The 20,305-nt window shown below is 53.5% G+C and overlaps 2 protein-coding genes across 2 annotated transcripts; both read right to left on the bottom strand.

Annotated features, from left to right (window-relative positions):
• Positions 1–459: 459 nt before the first annotated feature.
• Positions 460–6,342, bottom strand: Nol12 (nucleolar protein 12). The gene is made up of 6 exons (XM_042693075.1): positions 6,202–6,342; positions 4,657–4,762; positions 4,313–4,361; positions 3,796–3,938; positions 1,120–1,214; positions 460–887 (listed from the first exon to the last, which is right to left on the bottom strand). The coding sequence occupies exons 1-6, from the start codon at positions 6,282–6,284 to the stop codon at positions 722–724; spliced, it is 642 nt and encodes a 213-aa protein (XP_042549009.1). The 5' UTR covers positions 6,285–6,342; the 3' UTR covers positions 460–721.
• Positions 6,343–10,699: 4,357 nt separating this feature from the next.
• On the bottom strand, positions 10,700–14,038 carry Lgals1 (galectin 1). The gene is made up of 4 exons (XM_042693076.1): positions 13,932–14,038; positions 12,710–12,789; positions 11,302–11,473; positions 10,700–10,896 (listed from the first exon to the last, which is right to left on the bottom strand). The coding sequence occupies exons 1-4, from the start codon at positions 13,938–13,940 to the stop codon at positions 10,750–10,752; spliced, it is 408 nt and encodes a 135-aa protein (XP_042549010.1). The 5' UTR covers positions 13,941–14,038; the 3' UTR covers positions 10,700–10,749.
• Between the last annotated feature and the right edge of the window lie 6,267 nt (positions 14,039–20,305).

Genomic DNA, 20,305 nt, shown 5'->3' with positions numbered 1-20,305 from the left:
CCATCCCGGGGCAGGAAGACCCTGCAGCCACTCCCGGGCAGACCCCACACAGCCACGCACACCCTGGGTCCTGACCGTCTCTCATACTAGCCCGAGATCTTCGCTGGGACCCCAGCACACAGCTTAGCTCTTCACAGACCAGGTCTGCGGCCCACACAGCGCCCCTGAGCAGCCACAACCCCAGAGGCCTGCACTCCTGCCCCTGGCTCTCACACCAGGAAACCACAGCTGAAGAACACTCTGGAAGGAACCTGAAGCAAGAGCCCTTATGGACAACAGCGAGCCTCAGGGGACCAGATCAAATAAGGGCACACTCATCTAAGATGAACTTCTTTTCTTTTTTCTTTTTTGTCATGGGGCCTGAACCCTGGGTCTGGGCGCTGTCCCTCAGCTCTTCAGCTCAAGGTGAGCGCTCTACCACTTGAGCCACTTCCAGCTTTTTCTGCGTATGTAGTGCTGAGGAATGGAACCCAGGGCCTCATGCATGCAAGGCAAGCGCTCTACCACTGAACCCCTTCCCAGCCCCTAAGATGATCTTCCTTTGGAAGGTGGAAACAGCTGTTCACAGGGCAAACACCTATAACTCCAGTGGCTCGGAGGCAGTCAGGAGTCCTCAGGCACGGTGGCGCTGGCTGGACAGGGCCTGGCTGCCTACGCTCAGGCTGGGTCGTCCCATGTGGAGTTGGCCTTCCGGGGTGCCCAGCTGAGGTGCCGTTGGGGCTCACTCCCCGCTGTGCCGGGCTCGGCCTGTCATACGGCGGCGCTGGGTCTTGCTGGAACGAGTGGCGCTGGGAGGCTTCACACTGGAGCCCTGGGCCCGGCGAGGGGCTTTCCTCTTGACCTTCTTCCGGCTGTGTGCATGCAGTGAGGCCGTGAGGGAGGAGATTCTGTGGGAGAGCCAGAATAGTAAGACCAGGCCTCAGTTTACCCCTTGGCACAGGCCAGTGGTGGGAGGCTGGGGGTCCACTCACAGAGGGGACGTCGGCATGATTCTCCAACACCAGGAGCACCAAAGTCAGCCTGGTCTGACTCCTGAGAGCCTGCTGGCCTACCCTGCCCACACCACCCCGAGGGCCAGCCATGCCAAGTGGGACTCCGGGAGATGCAGGGCAGGCTCACCGCTGAGACAGCAGGGGGTCTTTGGATTTCCTGGGTAAGGCTCTAGTTGACTTCTCCATGGATGGCGCCTCCTCAGACCCCGCTCCGGCCTCTTGCTAAAGAAGCACAGGACAAGTACCGTTACTAAGAGCGGACGGGGGCACGGCCTGCCATCTCCAAGACCTGGGTGGGGCTCGGTGTCTGACGCCAAGCTTCAGAACACCGCAGGCGTCCACTAGCACTGGACAGCAGACACACACACTCACAAGCAGAAAAATCAGCCAAGCACCAGCAGTTCACGCCTGTAACCTTGGTTGTTTAAGAGACCGAGATCATTGTGAATGGGCTCTTAGAGGATAAACTTTCATGGTAGGAATTCCCATTTTTCTCAACATTGTGGATAAATGAAGTTAGAAATAATTTGAATTAAAATATGATGGTGATGCCTCTCTAGTAATGTCTTTCTGTATAAGACTTTAATAACACTTTTATATTATTAAGTTTCAAGAAAGTAATTAGTTTGATGAAATAAATAGATCTGAGAATGGCAGTTCAATGCCATCCCAGGCCGGTAAGCTTATGAGACTCTTATCTCTAATTAACTACCAAAAATGCCAGAAATGGAGCTGTGACTTAAGTAGCAGCTTGCTATCCTTGAGCAAAAAAGTTCAGGGATAGCACCCAGGCCCTGAGTTCAAGCCCTAGGACTGGCACATGTGCATGCACACACACCCCACTCAGCAAAATGGCCATGCCTATAACCCCGGCACTTGGGAGACCTCTGCCTCTCAGGAAGCAGAGAACTTGAAACTAGCCTGGGATACATAGCAAGATCTTTTTTTTTTTTTTTTAAATCAGTTGTGGGGCTTGAACTCTGGGCCTGGGCACTGTTCCTCAGCTCTTCAGCTCAAGCCTAGCAATCTATCACTTGAGCCACAGTGCCACTTCTGGTTTTCTGAGTACCACTTCCTGTTTTCTGGTGGTTCATTGGAGATGAGAGTCTCACAGACTTTCCTGCCCAGGCTGGCTTTGAACCACAATCTTCAGATCTCAGCCTCCTGAGTAGCTAGGATTATAGGTGTGAGCCACCAGTGCACGGCACATAGCAAGATATTGTTACAAAACAAAACAAAAGCAATTGGACTTGTCTTTTATCAGACCTTGCAGAAGGAAGAATATATAGTAGAAAGCGAGGATGGGGTCAGGATAGATGTCAAAAGGACACAGGAAAGCCAGGCGCGGGCGGCTCACGCCTGTCATCCTAGCTACTCAGGAAGCTGAGATCTCAGGATAGAGGTTCAAAGCCAGCCCAGAAAGGAAAATCCATGAGACTCTTATCTCCAATGAACCACCAGAAAACAGGAAGTGGCACGGTGGCTCAAGTACTGGAGCACTCTCCTTGAGCTGATAAACTCAGGGACCGCGCCCAGGCCAGAGTTCGAGCTCTACGACTGACAAAACAAACACACAAAACAAAACAAAAAAACCCTCAGGACACTGTGCTCCAACGAGGATATTTTCTAGGGAACAAGGTCTCTCTATGTAGCCAGATTGGCCTTGAACTCTCTGTCCTCCTGCTTCAGCCTCCAGGCCCTAAATTAATGTATTTAATACTGTAACTTCATGAATGTGCCTGCCCTCCCTGTGCAACCACTCAAGCAACTGCACAAAGTAAAAATATTAAGAAAAACTGTCTGTCTGAACTGACTATGCAGAAGTCTTTTCTTGTGATTAGTCTCTCAAAGATCCAGTGTAACAATTTTGTTCATAGCATTTACACTATATCAGCTTTTTTTTTTTTTTTTGCCAGTCCTGGGGCTTGAACTCAGGGCCTGGGCACCATCCCTTTTTTGCTCAAGGCTAGCACTCTACCACTTGAGCCATAGTGCCTTTTCCAGCCTTTTCTGAGGAATCGAACCCAGGCTTTTATGCATGCTAGGCAAGCACTCTACTACCAAGCCACATTCCCAGCCCATGTACCAGCTTTTATGAGTAACCTAAAAATGATTTAAAGTCCCTTATGTAAAAAGGGCTGAGTGCACATCCTGAAACCCGCCCCTGTGGACAAGAATGCACGTATATATAAATTCTTACAGAAACCACACAGTCACACTCTATCTGCTTGAATACCTGCATGAGGTGCTTGCTGGATGCTATTTTCAACTATATTCTCTTATGCCAATGACTCATAAGCCATAGGCTGTACACTGCCATCAGTGTACAGAAAGAGAGGGTTCTTGCAGCTCACCATGTCAGGGGACAGCGACAGTCAAGAGCAACACAGGAGCTAGGAATGGAGAGTGCCTGCCTGGCATGCATGAAGCCCTGAGTTTGATTCCTCAGTACCACATACACAGAAAAAGCCAGAAATGGTGCTACGGCCCAAGTGGTAGAGTGCTAGCCTTGAGCAAAAGAAACTCAGGACCAGTGCCCAGGCCCTGAGTTCAAGCCACAGGAATGCCCTTTACCCCCCCCCCCCAAAAAAAGGGCATTCTAGAGAGAGCACTGACTAGGCTGGGCCGGGTACCCATTTCAGGGCCTTAGCCACTCATCCTCAGCAAGGAGCTGCCAAGCTGTCTCAGAGCTCAAGGATGCAGAAAGGAAAGAGCCCCTTGACTTGCAAACTGTGACACGGGCCAGCACTGAAAGCCAGTCTGTCCAGTGTCCTTTCTCCCCAGGGCTGTGATGGGGACCCACCTCAGGAAGGGGTAGTCCAAGTAGCCGGGCCCCAGAGAGGTCCAGGTCACTGATGGTGGTGACGGTCACTGTGTGGTTGGGGTGGTCGTACTGCACCGACTCTGTCTTAGCTGTTACCAGCCGCTCCAGCTCATCAGCCTCCTCTGCGGGGTGGACACAGACCAGGTCTCAGCCCCACAAGCAGCCCCCAGGCTCCAGCTTTGCTCCCGGCCCTGTAATGGCCCCCCTGCACCCACAAAACACTGGCCCCCAGCCCAGCCTGCAGGCGATGGGGCAAATGAACCACTTGGCCCCTTGTGCCCCAGCCCGTTTCCACTTCACACAAAGCCAAGTGACACCTGGAGCTGATGCTGTCCCGCCCTCGGTCCTTATACTCAGTTGCCTATGAGGTGCGGGTCTCCTTCTGGCTCCTGGCCACAGATCAGCACCCAAAGCCCTACAGTGAAGGAGGCGGCCTCACCCCTCTACCCTCCCACCCACCCAGGGACATAGAAACCCAGGCCAAGGAGGGGCTTACCCAGCGCCTCCTCTCTCTCGGCCAGCATCTTCAAGTATTCCTGGTGGCGCTGGAGCCAAAGGGGGAGAAGCCACAGTGAGTCAGACAGGGCATCAGCCCTTTCAGGGGCATGGGCGACTTCAGCTCAGACAGCAATACGGCCTCCCCCCTCCCCAGACAAAGCACTTCTCAGCCGCATCCCCACACCCCTACTAGTGCCCCCTCCAGGGCCATCCAAGCCTCAAGCACACACACACACACACACACACACACACACACACACACACACACACACACACACACACACACACACACACACACACACACACACACACACACACACACACACACACACACACACACACCTCCTCGCGCAGCTTCTTCTGCTCCTGCTTCAGCCGCTGCTTTATTTCCTCAATGGCTGCCTTCTTACGCGCCACTTTCCGCTTGTGGAAGCCAGTCAGGAATTCCCTGTAGAAAGGAAGAAAGCCGGAGAGAGCCCAGAGAGTTGGGGGAGGGAACAAGGAAAGGAGGACATGGTAGTGTGTGTGTGTGTGTGTGTGTGTGTGTGTGTGTGTGTGCATGCGCATGCACACGTGCACAAGTACTGGAGTTTGAACTTGGGGCCTGGGTGCTGTTCCTTACGCTTTTTCATTCAAGGGTAGTTTCTAACCCTTAGCATCCAGCAAAAAGACCTTGTTCTACAATGAGAAAACCACCAACGCTGCACTCACTATGAGCCAGATCCTGTCAACTTGCCAAACCCTCACAAGCTGTGTGGTACCCCCTTTTACAGACAGAGACACCAAGGCACAGAGGTGAGAATGTTCGCCAAAGGGCACAGAGTACAGTTGAGCATCATTCGATGACAGAGACTGTGAGAACCGAGTTGTCAGGTGACTGACCTTGCCAGAACATGAGCATGCACAGACATAGCCTAGAGGATACAGCCTACTGACTGACACACACACACACACACACACACACACACACACACACACACGTGGTGAACCGGTCCCCAGTCATTTCTAATGCATGGCAGTAAAAGTTCAGGAAAACGAAGGAGCGGCTGCTCTGGTGCCCTCGGCACTCAGCCCTGCTGCTGCGCTTCCTTTTTTGTTGTTTCTTTGGTCTTGTTTCTCCTGTACTGGTGGGCCTTGCACGCTAGCTTGGTTTTTTTTCCACTCAAGGCTGGAACTCTAACACTGAACCACGCCTCCAGTTCTAGCTTTTTTTTTGTCAGTCCTGGGGTCTGAACTCTGGGCCTGGGCGCTGTCCCTGACCTGCTGCTTTTTTTTTTTTTTTTTTTGGTCGGTCGTGGGGCTTGAACTCTGGCTTGGGTGCTGTCCCTCAGCTCTTCAGCGCAAGGTGAGCGCTCTACTGCTTGCGCCACGGCGCCACTCCCAGTTTTCTAGTGTTTTATTGGAGATAAGAGTCTCATAGACTTTCTTGCCCGGGCTGGCATTGGACCTCGATCCTCAGATCTCAGCCTCCTGAGCAGCTAGGATGACAGGCGTGAGCCACCGGCGCCCGGCCCCCGAGCTTCTGTTACTCATGGTTGCACTCTACCACTTGAGCCACAGCACCACGTCTGGCTTTTTCGTGCATGTGGCGCTGAGGACTCGAACCCAGGGCTTCACGCGTGCTAGGCAAGCGCTCTGCCACTGAGCCACCTTCCCAGCCCCCACACTACTCGGATCAGCCCTCGGCTCGGGCAGGGCGCCTACTGTGCAGGACCAATCCGGAGTAGGCTGGCCAGGGCCAAGGCTCTCCGGAAGCTAAAAGGTGTGGCTCGGAGCGCTGGCCACGCCCAGGGGCGGGGCCGGAAGGCCCTGGCGCGAGCGCGCGCGAAAGCCTAACCGGGCCTCGCAAGCAGCCCGAGGGGAACAGCGTCTGCGCTCGCCACTCACCGCCGTTTTTCCTCATCAAAGCTGAGCACGAGTCGGGGCCGCCGGTCGTTGCTATCTCGCTTCTTCTTTTTGTTGCGGCCCATACTGGCGAGGCTTCTGGCGGCGCGGCTTCCCCTCTGCTGAGAGACTTCCGGTGCTGCGTTCGCGGCCTTCCGAGCGCTTCACGGACCGTCGCTCTGTGGTTCCGCCTGCTAGGCCCCGCCTTTTAAAGGGGCCTCCAGGCCTGTTTCTTATCCCCACAAGCGTACCGCTGTGGTTTTCGTCTGCGGAGCCGCTCGCACCTCGGCCCTCTTCCCAAATGGATTCAGTGATAAAGAGGCGCCCAAGTGCCGTCATTCACGCGGAGCTGCTCTTCCTGTTAAGGCTCGAGCTCCACCCGCAGCTGCGTGGTGCTGGACCAGTTGCCTTCTTCCCTACCCCCTTGTTTTTGGCTCTCATGGGTCTTCAACTCAGGGCCTGGGCGCTGTCCCAACACTCGACTGCTTTGAGCCACAGCGCCACTTATGGTTTTCTGGTGGTTAACTGGAGTCTCAAGGACTTTCCTGTTTGGTCTGACTTTGAACCGCGATCCTCAGATCTCAGCCTCCTGAGAGCAAGGATTACAGGCGTGAGCCACCGCGCCTGGCTTTTCTACCCTGGGTTTTTTTGTGTTTGTTTTTTGGTTGTTTTTTTTTTGGTCTTGTTTGTTTTTTGTCGGTTGTGGGGCCTGAACTCTGGGCCTGAGCACTGTCTCTCAGCTCTTCAGATCAAGGCCAGCGCCCTATCACCTGAGCCACAGCGCCACTTCCGGCTTTTTCTGCTTATGTGGTGCTGAGGAATCGAACCCAGGGCCTCATGCATGCAAGGCAAGCGCTCTACCACTGAGCCACCTTCCCAGTCCTCTACCCTGTTTTTAAAGTAGGGATAATTGTGGTGAGTAGAGGACACTGGTTATTCTAAAGGGATTGCTGAAAGTCTCAGGCAGCCCAGAGCTTCTGATTCAGCAGACTTGGGCAGGGCCTTGTCCCATTTCTAGCAACTTCTCAGGAGATAAACCTTGAGAACCTTGACCTTGGAGAAGGGAGTTACTTGAAGTGTGCACAACTTAAAAAATAATAATTATGCAGTGCTGCTGAGTGCCTCAGTTTCCCTAAAGATGTAACACATGCTTTTCCTGAAAATAAAGCTGAGATGCAAAGGCATTCAGTGAAACAATACCCAAAAGGGATTTTAGGCCAGCCCTGCCTCATCCTTGTTTCACAGTCCAGAGGCTCACAGGGGTGTGACTTGACTAAAGCCACTCAATCCGTGGTAGAACCTGGTAGGACCAGAACCACTGCCCTGACAGCTGCCCTACATACCCAAGACAGTACTGTCCTCCTCTGCTCCAGCTGTGGATCCTACGGGACTGGGGAGACCCATCCATGAAAGGTCCCAATGAAGACTGAAGTTGGCCACCTTGGTTCAGCACTATGCTCTAAATCCTTCTTAGGGAGTCTCAGATCCCCCTCACCCCAGGACAAAAGACAGTGGACCAGACACTACTTTTACTGGCTGAATTTGTGCTTCAATTGTTCTTGCATTTACTGGGCATGCCTTGTGCACAGGCACAATAAGGGATGGCATCTATCAACGATCATGAAGACAATGAGGAGAATCACAACAAAACCTGCCCCGTATTTGGTTCTTTGCTTGCTTCTCTCACTTGAAGTATAACCCCATTTCACTGCAGGGGAAACAGGCCCAGAGAGGTGCAGCTACTTGTCTGAGGTCACACAGTCAAGAAGAGCAGGGCTGAGTGGCATTTCTCTACTAGGGTTGTAAAACACACTAAGCCTTGTTGGGAGCCAAAAGTTGAGGTTCTCAACATAATAGGCTTGACTATCTCACTGGAACATCTTGAGGCTGAGTTTACAGAATCCGACCCTCATCCTGCCCTAAGTAAACATCCTGCACTGCTATAGCCAATGAAAAAGCTTCCTTAACGGCCAATGAAAAAGCTTCCTTATTCCAAGCATATAAATACTCCTGTGTGAAAAATAAAAATTTGCAGCTTGATCAGAATCCTTGTCTTGCTGCCATTCTTCCTGTCTCTTGTCCCTTCATCCCCTCTAGCTTAGGTTCACTGCCCTCGTTGTCGTCCTGCAGGTCGGGACAAAGCCTTAACCTGAGTGAAGGGAATCAGCATTCATGGAGCCCTTACCGTATGCTAATGACTATGCTCTTTTTGTGCCAATACTGGAGCTTTGAACTCAGGGCTTCATACTCTCATCGGGCTTTTTTTTTTTTCTTTTGCCAGGGCCTGGGCACTGTCCCTGAGCTTCTTTTGCTCAAGGCTAGCACTCTACCACTTTAGCCACAGCACCACTTCCATTTTTTTCTGTGTATGTGGTACTGAGAAATCAAACCCAGGGCTTCATGCATGCTGGGCAAGCCCTCTACCACTAAGCCATATTCCCAGTTTCACCTGACTTTCTCATGGCTGGTGTTCTACCACTTGAGCAATGCCTTCAGCCCAGCATTTTGCTGATTAATTGGTGATGAAGTCTTACACTTTTTTTTTCTCAGGCTGACTTTGGACCTGATCACAATTTTCTCAGTTGCTAGGATTACAGGCATGAGCTACTAGTGCCTGGCTAGGGAGTGTTTGTTTCTACCCGTATCTTGGCTGATTATCACTACCTTACATACCAGCAGTAACTGGTTTACTCAATTTGATAATTGAGGAAACTGAGGTTCAGAGATGTTGTCTAACATCACTGGGCAATGGAGCTGGGGCTTGTAGTCCCTGCTGTATGTACAATGGTGTGTGAAAGCGAGGAACAGTTTCTCTAATGTCCAGCAGAGGGCGATCTTCCACAGCCAGACTTTCTAAGCGTTCTCCCTGGGTGGTCATTTGGGAGCCCCAGAACCACCTGGAGATTAGGTGTGACACATGGGAGCCCCAGACCTGGCTGTGTGCTCCATCCTCCTTTCATAGACTTGGGACCCCAGGGGATCAGCCATCTAAAACGACTCCCATTTTATGGATGAGAACTGAGGCTAGAGGTAGAGAGATCCTCCCCCATGTCCTCCCCCTCCCCCCTTTTCTAGCCTCTGGAGACTGTGCCCTGGAGTTTTTGAGGAGCCCAGTGATGTTCTGATTTGAGGTCTCCAGGAAGGACTCACTTCCTACAGCTGATGGCCAGCCAGGGAGGCATCAGGGGCTCTGGAAAATCTGTCCCTAACTGGGGGACAGGGAAAGGTGGGAGAGCCATCAGCCAACAGGCTACCCCATCTTCTGCCTATGCGTTTGGCCAGCATGTTTGAGGGGTGAGGGGCAGGGCTGGGCACTGGCCTCCAAGTAGCAGAGCCTGTCCGGGTCCTGAGGGAAATGAAGCCAGGGATCAGGGAGTCCCAGAGGCCCATCTCAGCCTCAGTGCCTGTGTCTGTTCCCCAGGAAGAGGGGACTCTGGGAGCACCAAGACTGGGACTTAAGTTGGCCAGCCTCTCCCTCTAGGTCCTCTGTGTACTTTGGATCCTAGGAGCCCGCGTAGCCATCCCCGCTCAGCTCCTCCTACCACAGACGCAGGAGCAGTTGGGTGCCAGAGACATCACTCAGGCCTGTATTTCCATTGTTGGGGTGGAGAACCTGTTTACAGCCAGAGTCCAAAGCTTCCAGCCTAGTTCCCTCAATAGAGCACCATCTCCCCCACTTCAGACTTCAGTAAGGACATCCCCAAATGCAGTACAGGAAGGACGGGAAGCCAGTGGCCCCAGATGTTCATGGGCCATCTGATTTAATCTCTACAACAAGCTTTGGGTGGATTATGTGTCTTCTAACCATATATAAATGAATAAACAGGGTTGCCAGGTGTAGTGGTTCATTCTGTAATCCTGGCTATCAGGAGGCAGAGGACGGAGGATCTCCATCCAAGCCCAGCCTAGCCAATGTTAGCACAACACCCTATCTGGAAAACACAGTGAAACCCAAAGAGCTGCTGGGAATGTGACTCAGATGGTAGAGCACTTGCCTAGTAATTATGAGACTCAGTTCAATCTGATACGGAAGGAAAGGAAAAACAGAAAAGAAACTGAGGTGGGGTTCAGAGAGGTCAGTTAATGAGCCCAAGGCCACACAGCTGCAGCTCCTCATTTGACTACAGATTTTTTTTTTTCCTCCTGAGGGGAGGTCTTGCTGTATTGCCCTGGTTGGCCCTAAACTCCTGGGCTCAAGCTGTCCGGCCTCAGCCTCCTGAGTAGCTGGGATGGCAGAGCTGTGCCCCCGATTCAGGCTAACCCCAGACCTAGCCTGCTCTTCTTCAGGCAAATGAGAGGCCAGCTTGTCCTCCCCTCCACCTTCCTGGTCCTCCCTGTATCCAGGAACTCATTCTTACCCAGAAGACGAGGGGGAGGAGGTTGGGGGAGGGATGAATGGAAGGAAGGGAAGGGCCAGACCTGTGTGGGGGCCCCTCCTGTCCTCCTGCTTGTGCGACACACACACACACACACACACACACACACACACACAGGACGCTGGTTCAGGAGTAGAGGCAGCTGCCTTTATTAGGGGCCAGGGGCCGCGTGGGGTCACTCAAAGGCCACACACTTGATCTTGAAGTCACCATCGGCTGCCATGTAGTTGATGGCCTCCATGTTGAGCCGGTTGGGGAATTTGAATTCATGTCCATCTGGCAGCTTGATGGTCAGGTCAGTCTGGTCGAAGGAGATGCACACCTGAAGGGTAGAGAGAGACGCTGAGCTGGTCCCTCCCGAACTCTGTTGATCCCCACAATGATCGGTTTATTCAGCGGGCCAGAGGGACTGATGCTCCTGGGGACCACATGAGCCAGGTGCAAAAGAATGGTGGGGTGGGGCCTAGGTCTCTGGCCCTTTAAGGCTTGTTCTGCCCCGCCCTTCCCCCCTCCCGCTGAGTTCTTGGCGGGCCGGGGAAGGCGGGCTCCGGTTGCTTGGCACCAGGCCCCGCCCATCCCGGGTGCTGGGCCCCAAGCCCCGCCCACCCCCGCTGTAGTCGAGCTGGAAGAGGAGGCGGGCTCCGGTTGCTTGGCACCAAGCCCCGCCCACCCCGCTGGGTTCCGGTGCTGGGCCCCAAGCCCCGCCCATCACCCGAGCCCCGCCCACCTCCACTGTGCTCCCGGGTTGGAAGGGGAAGGCGGGCTCTCGTTGCTCGGCCCCCCAGGCCCCGCCGTCCTTGCTGTTGCACACGATGGTGTTGGCGTCCCCGTGGGCGTTGAAGCGAGGGTTGAAGTGCAGGCAGAGGTTGTTGCTGTCTTTGCCCAGGTTCAGCACAAAGCTAGGGGAGTGACAGGTGCGCTTGGGACCACATAGATGGGCTGTACCCCACTCCCCTCCACAAGCGCCCCAGCCTGCCACGCAGAACACCGGTAATGCAGCTCGCTGGGATTAATCCAAAAGGAGACCAGAAACCAGGATTCTTAGTTCTGGGCTGTCACCTTGCTGTGTGGCCTCGAGATAACCCTTGCCCCTCCCTGGGCCTCGAGTTCCTCAGCTACATGGCAGGGTCTTGCTGTGCTGACAGCCTAGAGTCTCTAAGACGTTACTTTGTATCCAAGCCCCCACTGGTCAACCAGGATTCCCAGGACGGGGATAGGGGGAGTATTTTATCTGCCTCACTATCTATCTGGGAACCCCTGGTGGCCAGTTTGAGTAGGACACACAGTAGATGTTCAATTATTGTCGAATGAGTGAATAATAGAGCTAATAATGTGTGTGAGCGCGTGCACGCGTGTGCTGGGCCTGAACTCAGGGCCTTGCTTAGCTTTTTCACTCAAGGCCACTCTACCACTTGAGCCAAAGCTCTATATCCAGATTTTTGCTGGTTAGTTGGACATGAGTCTCCTAGGTTTAGCTTGGAACTGAGATCCTCAAATCTCAGCCTCCTGAGTAGTCAGGGTTACAGATATGAGCCACTGGCACAGAGCCTAATCATTGTTAATAATAGCAATACCAAACTCAGAAAGTTTGGGAGAGGGAGGGTGGCTCTTAATGAGCTGCAGCCCTGGCATTGCCACCTCTTCTGCCTTGCGGCTTCCCTTTTGCTTTATTGATTAAGGAACGGAGGCTCTGTGCTGTCAGGCAACCTGGCCAAGGTCACACTGCAGCTAGAGAACGTGCCAGCTGGTTGAATGAATGATAAAAGACTGAGGGTGCAGTTCAGGAGGAGGGCTCCTAGGAGAGCCGTGGCTGGCATGCTCTTTCCCTGGCATGCTCTTTCCCGCTCTTACAGGAGCAGGCCCCACCCAGGAGAGGAGGGGGAAGCCAAGGCTGCAGCTGGTTTAGTTTAAGAGGCTCAGTAGGGCAGGGGGCTGACAATGGCGGGGGCGTCCAGACCCAGGGAGGAAGTGACTCACCCTCCCAGAAAATGCAGCCTCTGCAGCTGGCATTAACCCCCTCAGGGCTCGGGAGCAGTGGGCTCAGGCGGGCCACGCCCAGCCTAGCGGCCCAGCCGGACCCTTGGCCTCTGAGCCCCGCCTCTGGCCCCCTGGCACACCCTGCCTGGACCCCTCACCTCTTGGCATCTGGGGCCACCTCGCCCCGCACACGGAGGCACTCTCCAGGTTTGAGATTCAGGTTGCTGGCGACCAGACCCTGCAAGACAAAACCCGCCCAGCTGGGTGAGGAAGGCCTGGGCTCGGCTGTCGGCAGGGCTCTGGGGTGAGTAGGGGTGGGAATGGGGGTCCTTCCCATCCTGGGCCTCTGATTCTTTATGTGGTCCAGGGTTAAGCACCGCTGGAGTTTCGCCATCGGCTTGGGGCCCCAGATGTAGAGGCCTGGGGTGCCACGCCCTGTTGCCTCTTTTAGCAGATGGAGAGGATGGAGAGGATCAGGCTGGGAATGGGTCCTGATAGAGGAGGAGAGGGCTCTGCCACTCCAGGGCAGAGCAAGCGTCCTGGGACTGCAGGGACAGGGTCCCAGGCCCTCCAAGCCTCTTCTACAGAGGCCCAACAGCTGGAGACAGGAAGGAACCTGGCCAGGCCACTCTGCAGAAGAGAGAGAAGCCAGAGGTCAGGGTTGCAGACAAGGTGGCTGGACAGAGCAGCACTCAGCACACTGCTGGACTCTGCTAGCCATGGGATCCTACGGGGAAGGCTGGGTAGGAGTTAACTGGTGTGATTGGTTCCTTCTGCCAGAAACTTGAACCCTTTCCTAGGGGAGGAAGGGGGGCCGTGGAAGATTGTTACTTCCTCTACCTCCCTTACCAGTCTCCCTCCCACCTCCAGCTTAGCCTTGGGGTATTCTCTCAGCCTCCATCAAACAAACTGCCCTCTACCCTTTAACCCAGGCAGCCTCCAGGCAACCTGACCACGTGCAGGCAACTTTCAGAGCTCTCTGGAGCAGAGGGTGACACGGCCCTGGCCGGGTGACTGGAGACAGCTGCAGGGGGGAGGGGAGAGGAGGCTCTCCAGAGTGTCCAGGGGAGGGGAGGGACAGTGGCGAGGGCCAAAGGGTGTCCCCCAGGGCCACACCCTTCCCACGGTCTCTTCTCAGAGAGCCGCAGAATTTCAGAAAGTCGGACCTTGGCAGAAACAACTCTGCTGTCAGACCTTGAAGGAATCCAGAAAATTCTCCTGCCAGAGCAAGCTCAGTCCCCACTTTACAGATGGGAAGAGAGACGCGTGTCCCCAGCCACACAGCTGGGCCCCGCAACCCGTTCCTGAACTGTCCCTCCGACCCCTTCTGACCTCACTGTCCGGACCCCTAGACCTTCAAGCGGGGGTCCCCGCACTCACACAAGCCATGACGGAGGCCAAGATGCTCACGGGCGGTGCGGCACCAGCTGTCCGAAGACTCCACCGAGGTGGGCCCGCGGCCGCTCCCACCCTTTTAACTGGACCGGACCGGTGAGCCCCGCCCCCTGGGAGCCGAGCCAATCGCAAGTGAGGATAGGGATAGGGGCGGGGTCTGGAGCAGAGGTGACCAACCAGAGCCGTAGGTCCTCCTAGGGTGGTTACTCCCCCAGGACCCACGCTCCACCTTCTGTTCCCCTCCTTTATTACCCCCACCACCACCAAAAAAAAACAAAAAAAACCAAGCCGGTGCTGTGGCAGAGACTGGGGGAAGCGAATGGAAAATACTTTAAGGATGAGCTAGGCCCAAGAGTTAGGGGAGGAGGGAAGGCCTGGGGCCAGGAGGCAGAGCCCAGGGGGGCCCCAGAGAAGGTAGCTTGAGGGGAGTCACCCAGCTCTTCAGGGAGTCTGCACTGGGGCAGGAGATGCTGCGCCTGGCAGGGCCAGGGCGTGGTCCCGCTGTGGGCCTCTGCAGAGGGCCGAGGACCCGTTGCCTCAAAGCCCTGCCCCACCCGGGGCTCCCCAGGAAGTGAAGATTCAGCCGCTAGCTCGTGCTGTTCACTAGGGCTAAAGAAAGACTGGGCTGGGTGCCAGGCCGGAGGCTGCTGGCCTTGGCTCTGCCCCGCCGGCTTCTCCCCCACAGAAGGGCCTGTTGGATTCTCATAAAGCCCCAGCCTGACAGCCTGTGACCACTCCGAGAGGGTGCACCCTGCCGGGTAGCCACCACCCTAGGGCTGGGGTCTGTGTGCATCCTGAACCTCACTCTTCCACATCTGTCTTTGTGAGGCCAAGCACAACTTCTTCCTCCCCCCACCCCTATCTATCCATCACCTACTATGTGCCTGGCCCTGAGCTGGACTCAAGAAGGGTTCAAAGATGCAGAGCCTGCACTTGGGGTAGAATCTGACCTTGAACCTAATTATGAAATCGCACTGTATCCCCAGGAGTCACCAGCAACCATGGAGGCAGCCTGGAGCCTGCCGGGAGAGAGGGTCTGGAAGGATTGGATTTAAGAAGGGCCTGCCTGGCCGTGCCAGCCTTGGCACAGGCCCAGAGATAAGAAGGCACTGGCCTGGGAAACAGGGAGGAGAAGAGAAGGGGGGAGGCTGGAGAGGCCGCAGTGCCTGGGTGGCGAAGGGCCTCACCAGCCTGGTGGAGAGCTTGGACACTGCTTCATCTGAGGAAGCTGGGAGCCATAGAAGGTACAGCGGGTGTCATGTTCAGGCCAGATGTGGACTGGAGAGAAGATCACTATAGCAGTGGAGTTGAGGGTGGGCTACAGAGGTTCTCAGCTCACAGTCAGAAGCCAGGTGGAGAGAGGGGCCTAGGGGGCACTGGGCAAGGAGCGACATGTTAGGGAAGTTGTCCAGGGAACCTCTTGTTCTGAACGGCTGTCCCCCGTTCTGAAGTTTCACTGCCAGCCCTAGAGAGGGAGGAAGATGGGGCCTAGGAGTGACTCACATCTGGAGGCCCGGCCTCCCTGCCACAGCCCAGCTCCCTTCCCACTCCCAGCATCTTCTGCTTCCAGATCTGGTGAGGGAATGGGGGAGAGAGCAGGAGTGTGCAGGGTGCTTGGCCAGCCTGAGTGGGTCTGGGCTGCCCTCCAGCCCTCGCTCCTCCTCTCTGACCAAGCGGCTGCCTGGGGAACCAACCGCTGGGGCTTCACTTTTTCCTGTGGTGGGGCCTCCCCAAACCTCAGTCATCTGAAGGGTTGGATGGGGCCCAGCCCCAGCCGCCTCCTTGCCTCTCCCCAGCCAGTCTCCCTCTGCAGCATCAGGAATGGGAGGGGACTTTAGACAGAGACCTGCATGGAGGGGCTGGGGGGCTGTGGTATGACACTCCTGCACAGACCCGGGCCTAGGCTGGCAGTTGAGCACCTGGCATAGTCGCCATGTGCACAGAAAGGCCCTCACTGGGAACCAGAGACCTTCAAGTCTGCTGCCCTCCTCTCCAGGGCATCCTGGCAAGTCGGGCTTCTTGCTTGCCTCAGTTTTCCCTTTTACAAACAGGAAGTGGAGGGGTGAAACCCTGCAGGGGAGTACAGGGCAGAATAGACTTGGTGTACAAGAAGACTGAGTGGGTGACCGTGTTTTCCCAGGCCGTGCCTTTCTGGGGGGGAGGGGCTTTGGCAACCCCTCTGCCTGGTGTGCCTTTTCCCACTCTGCTCCCCACTTACCCCATTGCTTCAGCTGTGTTGAGGAGACTCCAGATTCCAGCAGGAACTGTGGTTTGGGGGTGATGGCAGGCAGGTCATCAGGGCCTCTCAGAAGTGGCGCCCACTTATCTGTCAGGCCCTGTGCCCGGCAGGGTGCCTTGATTTTTTTTTTTTTCTTACTTATAAGGTACCTGTGGCCTGTAATCCTAGTAAGTTTTTTTTGTTTTGTTTTTTTTTGCTGCCAGTCCTGGGGCTTTAACTCAGGGCCTGGGCACTGTCCCTGAGCTTCTTTTGCTCAAGGCTAGAACTCTACCACTTGAGCCACAGAGCCACTTCCAGCTTTTTTTATTTTTGTCAGTCATGGTGCTTGAACTCTGGGCCTGGGCACAGTCCCTCAGTTCTTCAGTTCAAGGCTAGCACTCTACCACTTGATCTACAGTACCACTTCCAGTTTTCTGGTGGTTTATTGGAGATAAGAGTTTCACGGACTTTCCTGCCCAGTTTGGCTTTGAACCGTGATCCTCAGATCTCAGCCTTCTGAGTAGCAAGGATTACAGGCATGAGCCACCGGTGCCTGACACTTTTCCTGTTTTGTGTGATACTGAGGAATCAAGCTCAGAGCTTCATGCATGCTAGGCAAGCACTTCACCACTATGCCACCTTCCCAGCCCAGTAAGAATTTTTTTTTTTGGGGGGGGGGTCCTGTTGTGGGGCCTGAACTCTGGGCCTGGGTGCTGTCCCTCAGCTCTTCAGCTCAAGGCTAGCACTCTACCACTTGAGCCACAGCACCACTTCTGGCTTTTTTTTTTTCTGCTTATGTGGTGCTGAGGAATTGAACTCAGGGCCTCATGCATACAAGGCAAGCGCTCTACCACTGAGCCACCTTCCCAGCCTAGTAAGAATTTTTTTTTAAAAAAAGCTTAGAAATTATTTTGAGACCTGAAGACCAAGTGTCATTGGCTCCAAAATAACCAGCAAAAAAAAAACAGGGCTTGAGGTGTGGCTGGTGGTAGAATGCCAGCCAAGCAAGTATGAGGCCCTGAGTTCCAACCCTATTACTGGCAAAAAAAAAAGTATTGGCTCTGAAACACTTAAACTGCAAAGCTGAAATTAATGTTTTGTGTGTTCAAAAGTATTGGAATATTAACTTGCTAGTTATAAAAAATTCATTGCTTTTGGAACTTGTGAGCAGGGACAGAAGAGAAACTAGGGGAAAGTAAACGAAAGGGGGACATTGTCCAAGAATTGTACTCGGTGTTTGACTTACGGAATTGTAACCTGTCTGTACAACACCTTAATAACAACAATAAAATTATATTTTAAAAATTCATTATATTTGAAAACAGTTTTGTAGGTTGGGTTTTTCTTTGAAAGTGTTTGCAAGTATTCCTAGAGACCAGTGAGCTCTAAGTTAGATCCTGAGAACCAAGTCATACCCAAAGCAAATTTCCTTCAAAAGTAAGTAGAATGGGCTAAGAAGGTGGCTCAGTGGTAGAGTGTTTGCCTTGCATGCATGAGGCCCTGGGTTCGATTCCTCAGCACCACATAAGCCATAAAAGCCAGAAGTGGTGCTGTGGCTCAAGTGGTAGAGCGCAAGCCTTGAGCTGAAGAGCTGAGGGACAGCGCCCAGGCCCAGAGTTCAGGCCCCACAACCAACAAACAAAAAAGAGTAGATGGCTAGGTTGGTGAGACACACATGTAATCCTGGCCCTTGGGAGGCTGAGGCAGGAAGATCTTGAGTTCAAGGCCAGCCTGAGCTATATAGTGAGACCGTGCTCAGAGAAGAGGGTGGAGATCTGGCTCACATGGTAAAGTGCCAGCCAAACAAGAGCATGAGGCCCCAAGTTCAAGACCTTCAAAGAGAGAGAGAGAGACAGTGAGAGAGAGAGACTCTAGAGAGAATCTTATTTCCACAGGTTGCTCTGTGCAGGCTTCATCTAGCCCTGAAGATGATTGTGCTACTACATTCTGAAGGACAGTCTGGGTACAGAACAGCCATGAGCTACTTGAACTCAGTTTGGAGATGGCTTATTCTCAATTGTGCATAGAGAGGTAAAGACAGTTCTGAGTGATGGCAACATGGCCTGAGACAGCCTCAGAACAACCCAGAAACTTGCAATGTGTTGTCTGCAGTAGCTGGAGAATCAAATGGGTATGGATTTCAGTATTCACGACAATCACACAGCTTTGATAGAAGAGCTGACAGCGGGACACAGGGCAGTCAGGAGTGACTTGCGCAAAACGAACTGTAGTCTGATTCCTTCTACCCACCCAGCAGTACTGGGGGTGGGTCAGGGCCTCTATTTTCCTAGCAAGTACTCTGCCTCCTGAGCTATACTTCCCAGTCTGAACTTTGAGGGGGGAAATGCTATGTAATACAAAAACTAAGAGAAGCAGCATTGGCCAGTTCTCAAACAATGCATGAAATGGGCTGGGAACGTGCTCAGTGGTAGAGTGCTTGCCTAGCATCTAGGAAGCCCAGGTGTGATTCCTCAGTACCACATAAATAGAAAAATCCAGAAGTGGTGCTGAGGCCCAAGTGGTAGAGTGCTAGCCTTGAACAGAAGCAGCTCAGGGACAGTGCCAAAGCCCTGAGTTCAAACCCCAGGGCTTGGGGGGGAGGGTACAAAGTGACACTAGATGCCTGTGTACCTTCCATCACCTGCCTTTACACTAAAACACCCATTTTTGGGGCACTAGTGGCTCATGCCTGTAATCCTAGCCAATCAGGAGGCTGAGATCTTGAGGACTACGGTTCAAAGCCAACCAAGATAGGAAAGTTTGTGACTTTGGTTCTTTTGTTTTTGTTTTGCCAGTCCTGGGACTTGAACTTAGGGTCTGGGCATTGTCCCTTTGCTCAAGGCTAGCACTCTACCACTTGAGCCCCAGTACCACTTTCAGCCTTTTCTGTTTATGTGGTACTGAGGAATCGAACTCAGGGCTTCAAGCATGCAGCGCAAGCTCTCTATCAAATAAGCCACATTCCCAAAAGGCCAGAAGTGGAGGTGTGCCTTCAGGGATATAGTGCAGGCTTGAATGAAAAAGACAAATGAGAGTACCCAGGCCCTGAGTTCAAGCCCCAGTACCGACACAAAAAAGAACGAGTCCTCAAAGACCACACCTCACTTCCCATCCATGATCCCTCATTTGCTTGTTGGTTACAGGGCTTGAACATGGGGCCTGGGTGCTATCCCTGAACTCCCTTGCTCAAGGCTAACACTCTGCTACTTTGAGCCACAGCTCCACTTCCAGTTTTCTGATGGTTAATTGGAGATGAGTTTCACAGACTTTGCTGCCTGGGCTGGCTTTGAACTGTGATCCTCAGATCTCAGCCTCCTCAGTAGCTAAGATTATAGTTGTGAGCTACCAGTGTCCAGCTCATGATCCCATAAGCATTTCAAGTAGCAACTGTTGAGAACAAATCTTTTTTTTCTTTCTTGTGTGCCAGTACTTTGACTTGAACTCAGGGCCAGGATGCTTTCACTTGGCTTTTTCACTCAAGGATGCCATCCTAGCATTTGAGCCACAGATCCACTTCTGGCTTTTTGGTGGTTAACTGGAGATTAACCATCTCATATTTTCCTGTCTGGGCTTGCTTCAAACCACAGTCCTCAAATCTCAGCATCCTGAGTAGCTAGGATTACAGGCGTGTCACTGGTGCCCAGCTTAATGAATGTATCCTTAGTTTGGGATGTGGATATATCCTTATGTTTTCTATGATGTGCTGGAAGTCCACATATCAAGTAACTAGAAACCTCAACTCCTTTTAAAAGGAAGAAAAGCTTTCAGTTGGCAAGACTCTGGAGCTAGAGTTCCTGTGGTAGATTCATCCAGTACTTCAAAGAAATCACCTAAGATCTGTGTCCTGCCTGGCGCCAGTGGCTCACGCCTGTAATCCTAGCTACTGGAGAGGCTGAGATCAGGGGACTGATTCCAGACCAGCCTAGGGTATGCTCCAGGCCCCTTCTCAGCCAGCAGGTGGGTCTGGTGACACACACCTGTCACCTAGCTATAGGAAGCATAAAATAGGCTGGCCCAGGCAAAAAACAAGATCCTATGTCAAGAACGGCCAGGACAGTGAGGCAGTGATACCTCATGCCTGTAACCCCCTTCAGGAAGCTCAGGTCTGAGGGTCTCAGTTCAAAGCCAGCACAGGCAAAAA

The sequence above is a fragment of the Dipodomys spectabilis genome, unplaced genomic scaffold (assembly GCF_019054845.1).
Source record: "Dipodomys spectabilis isolate Male_0828 unplaced genomic scaffold, ASM1905484v1 ptg000163l, whole genome shotgun sequence".
In the NCBI taxonomy this organism is placed as follows: domain Eukaryota; kingdom Metazoa; phylum Chordata; class Mammalia; order Rodentia; family Heteromyidae; genus Dipodomys; species Dipodomys spectabilis.
Note: the sequence above shows the minus strand (reverse complement) of the source record. Positions and strands in the feature narration are given on the sequence as shown.

Excerpts from the sequence above, each read along its gene's own strand:
- Lgals1 (XM_042693076.1), bottom strand. Across the intron at positions 11,474-12,709 it reads GTGGCCCCAGATGCCAAGAG|CTTTGTGCTGAACCTGGGCA; the intron begins GTGAGGGGTCCA and ends TCACTCCCCTAG. Across the intron at positions 10,897-11,301 it reads AACCCGGGAGCACAGTGGAG|GTGTGCATCTCCTTCGACCA; the intron begins GTGGGCGGGGCT and ends TCTACCCTTCAG.
- Nol12 (XM_042693075.1), bottom strand. The coding sequence starts at position 6,284 with ATGGGCCGCAACAAAAAGAAGAAGCGAGATAGCAACGACCGGCGGCCC. Across the intron at positions 4,763-6,201 it reads TTTGATGAGGAAAAACGGCG|GGAATTCCTGACTGGCTTCC; the intron begins GTGAGTGGCGAG and ends TCCTTTCTACAG. Across the intron at positions 888-1,119 it reads GACCCCCTGCTGTCTCAGCG|AATCTCCTCCCTCACGGCCT; the intron begins GTGAGCCTGCCC and ends GCTCTCCCACAG.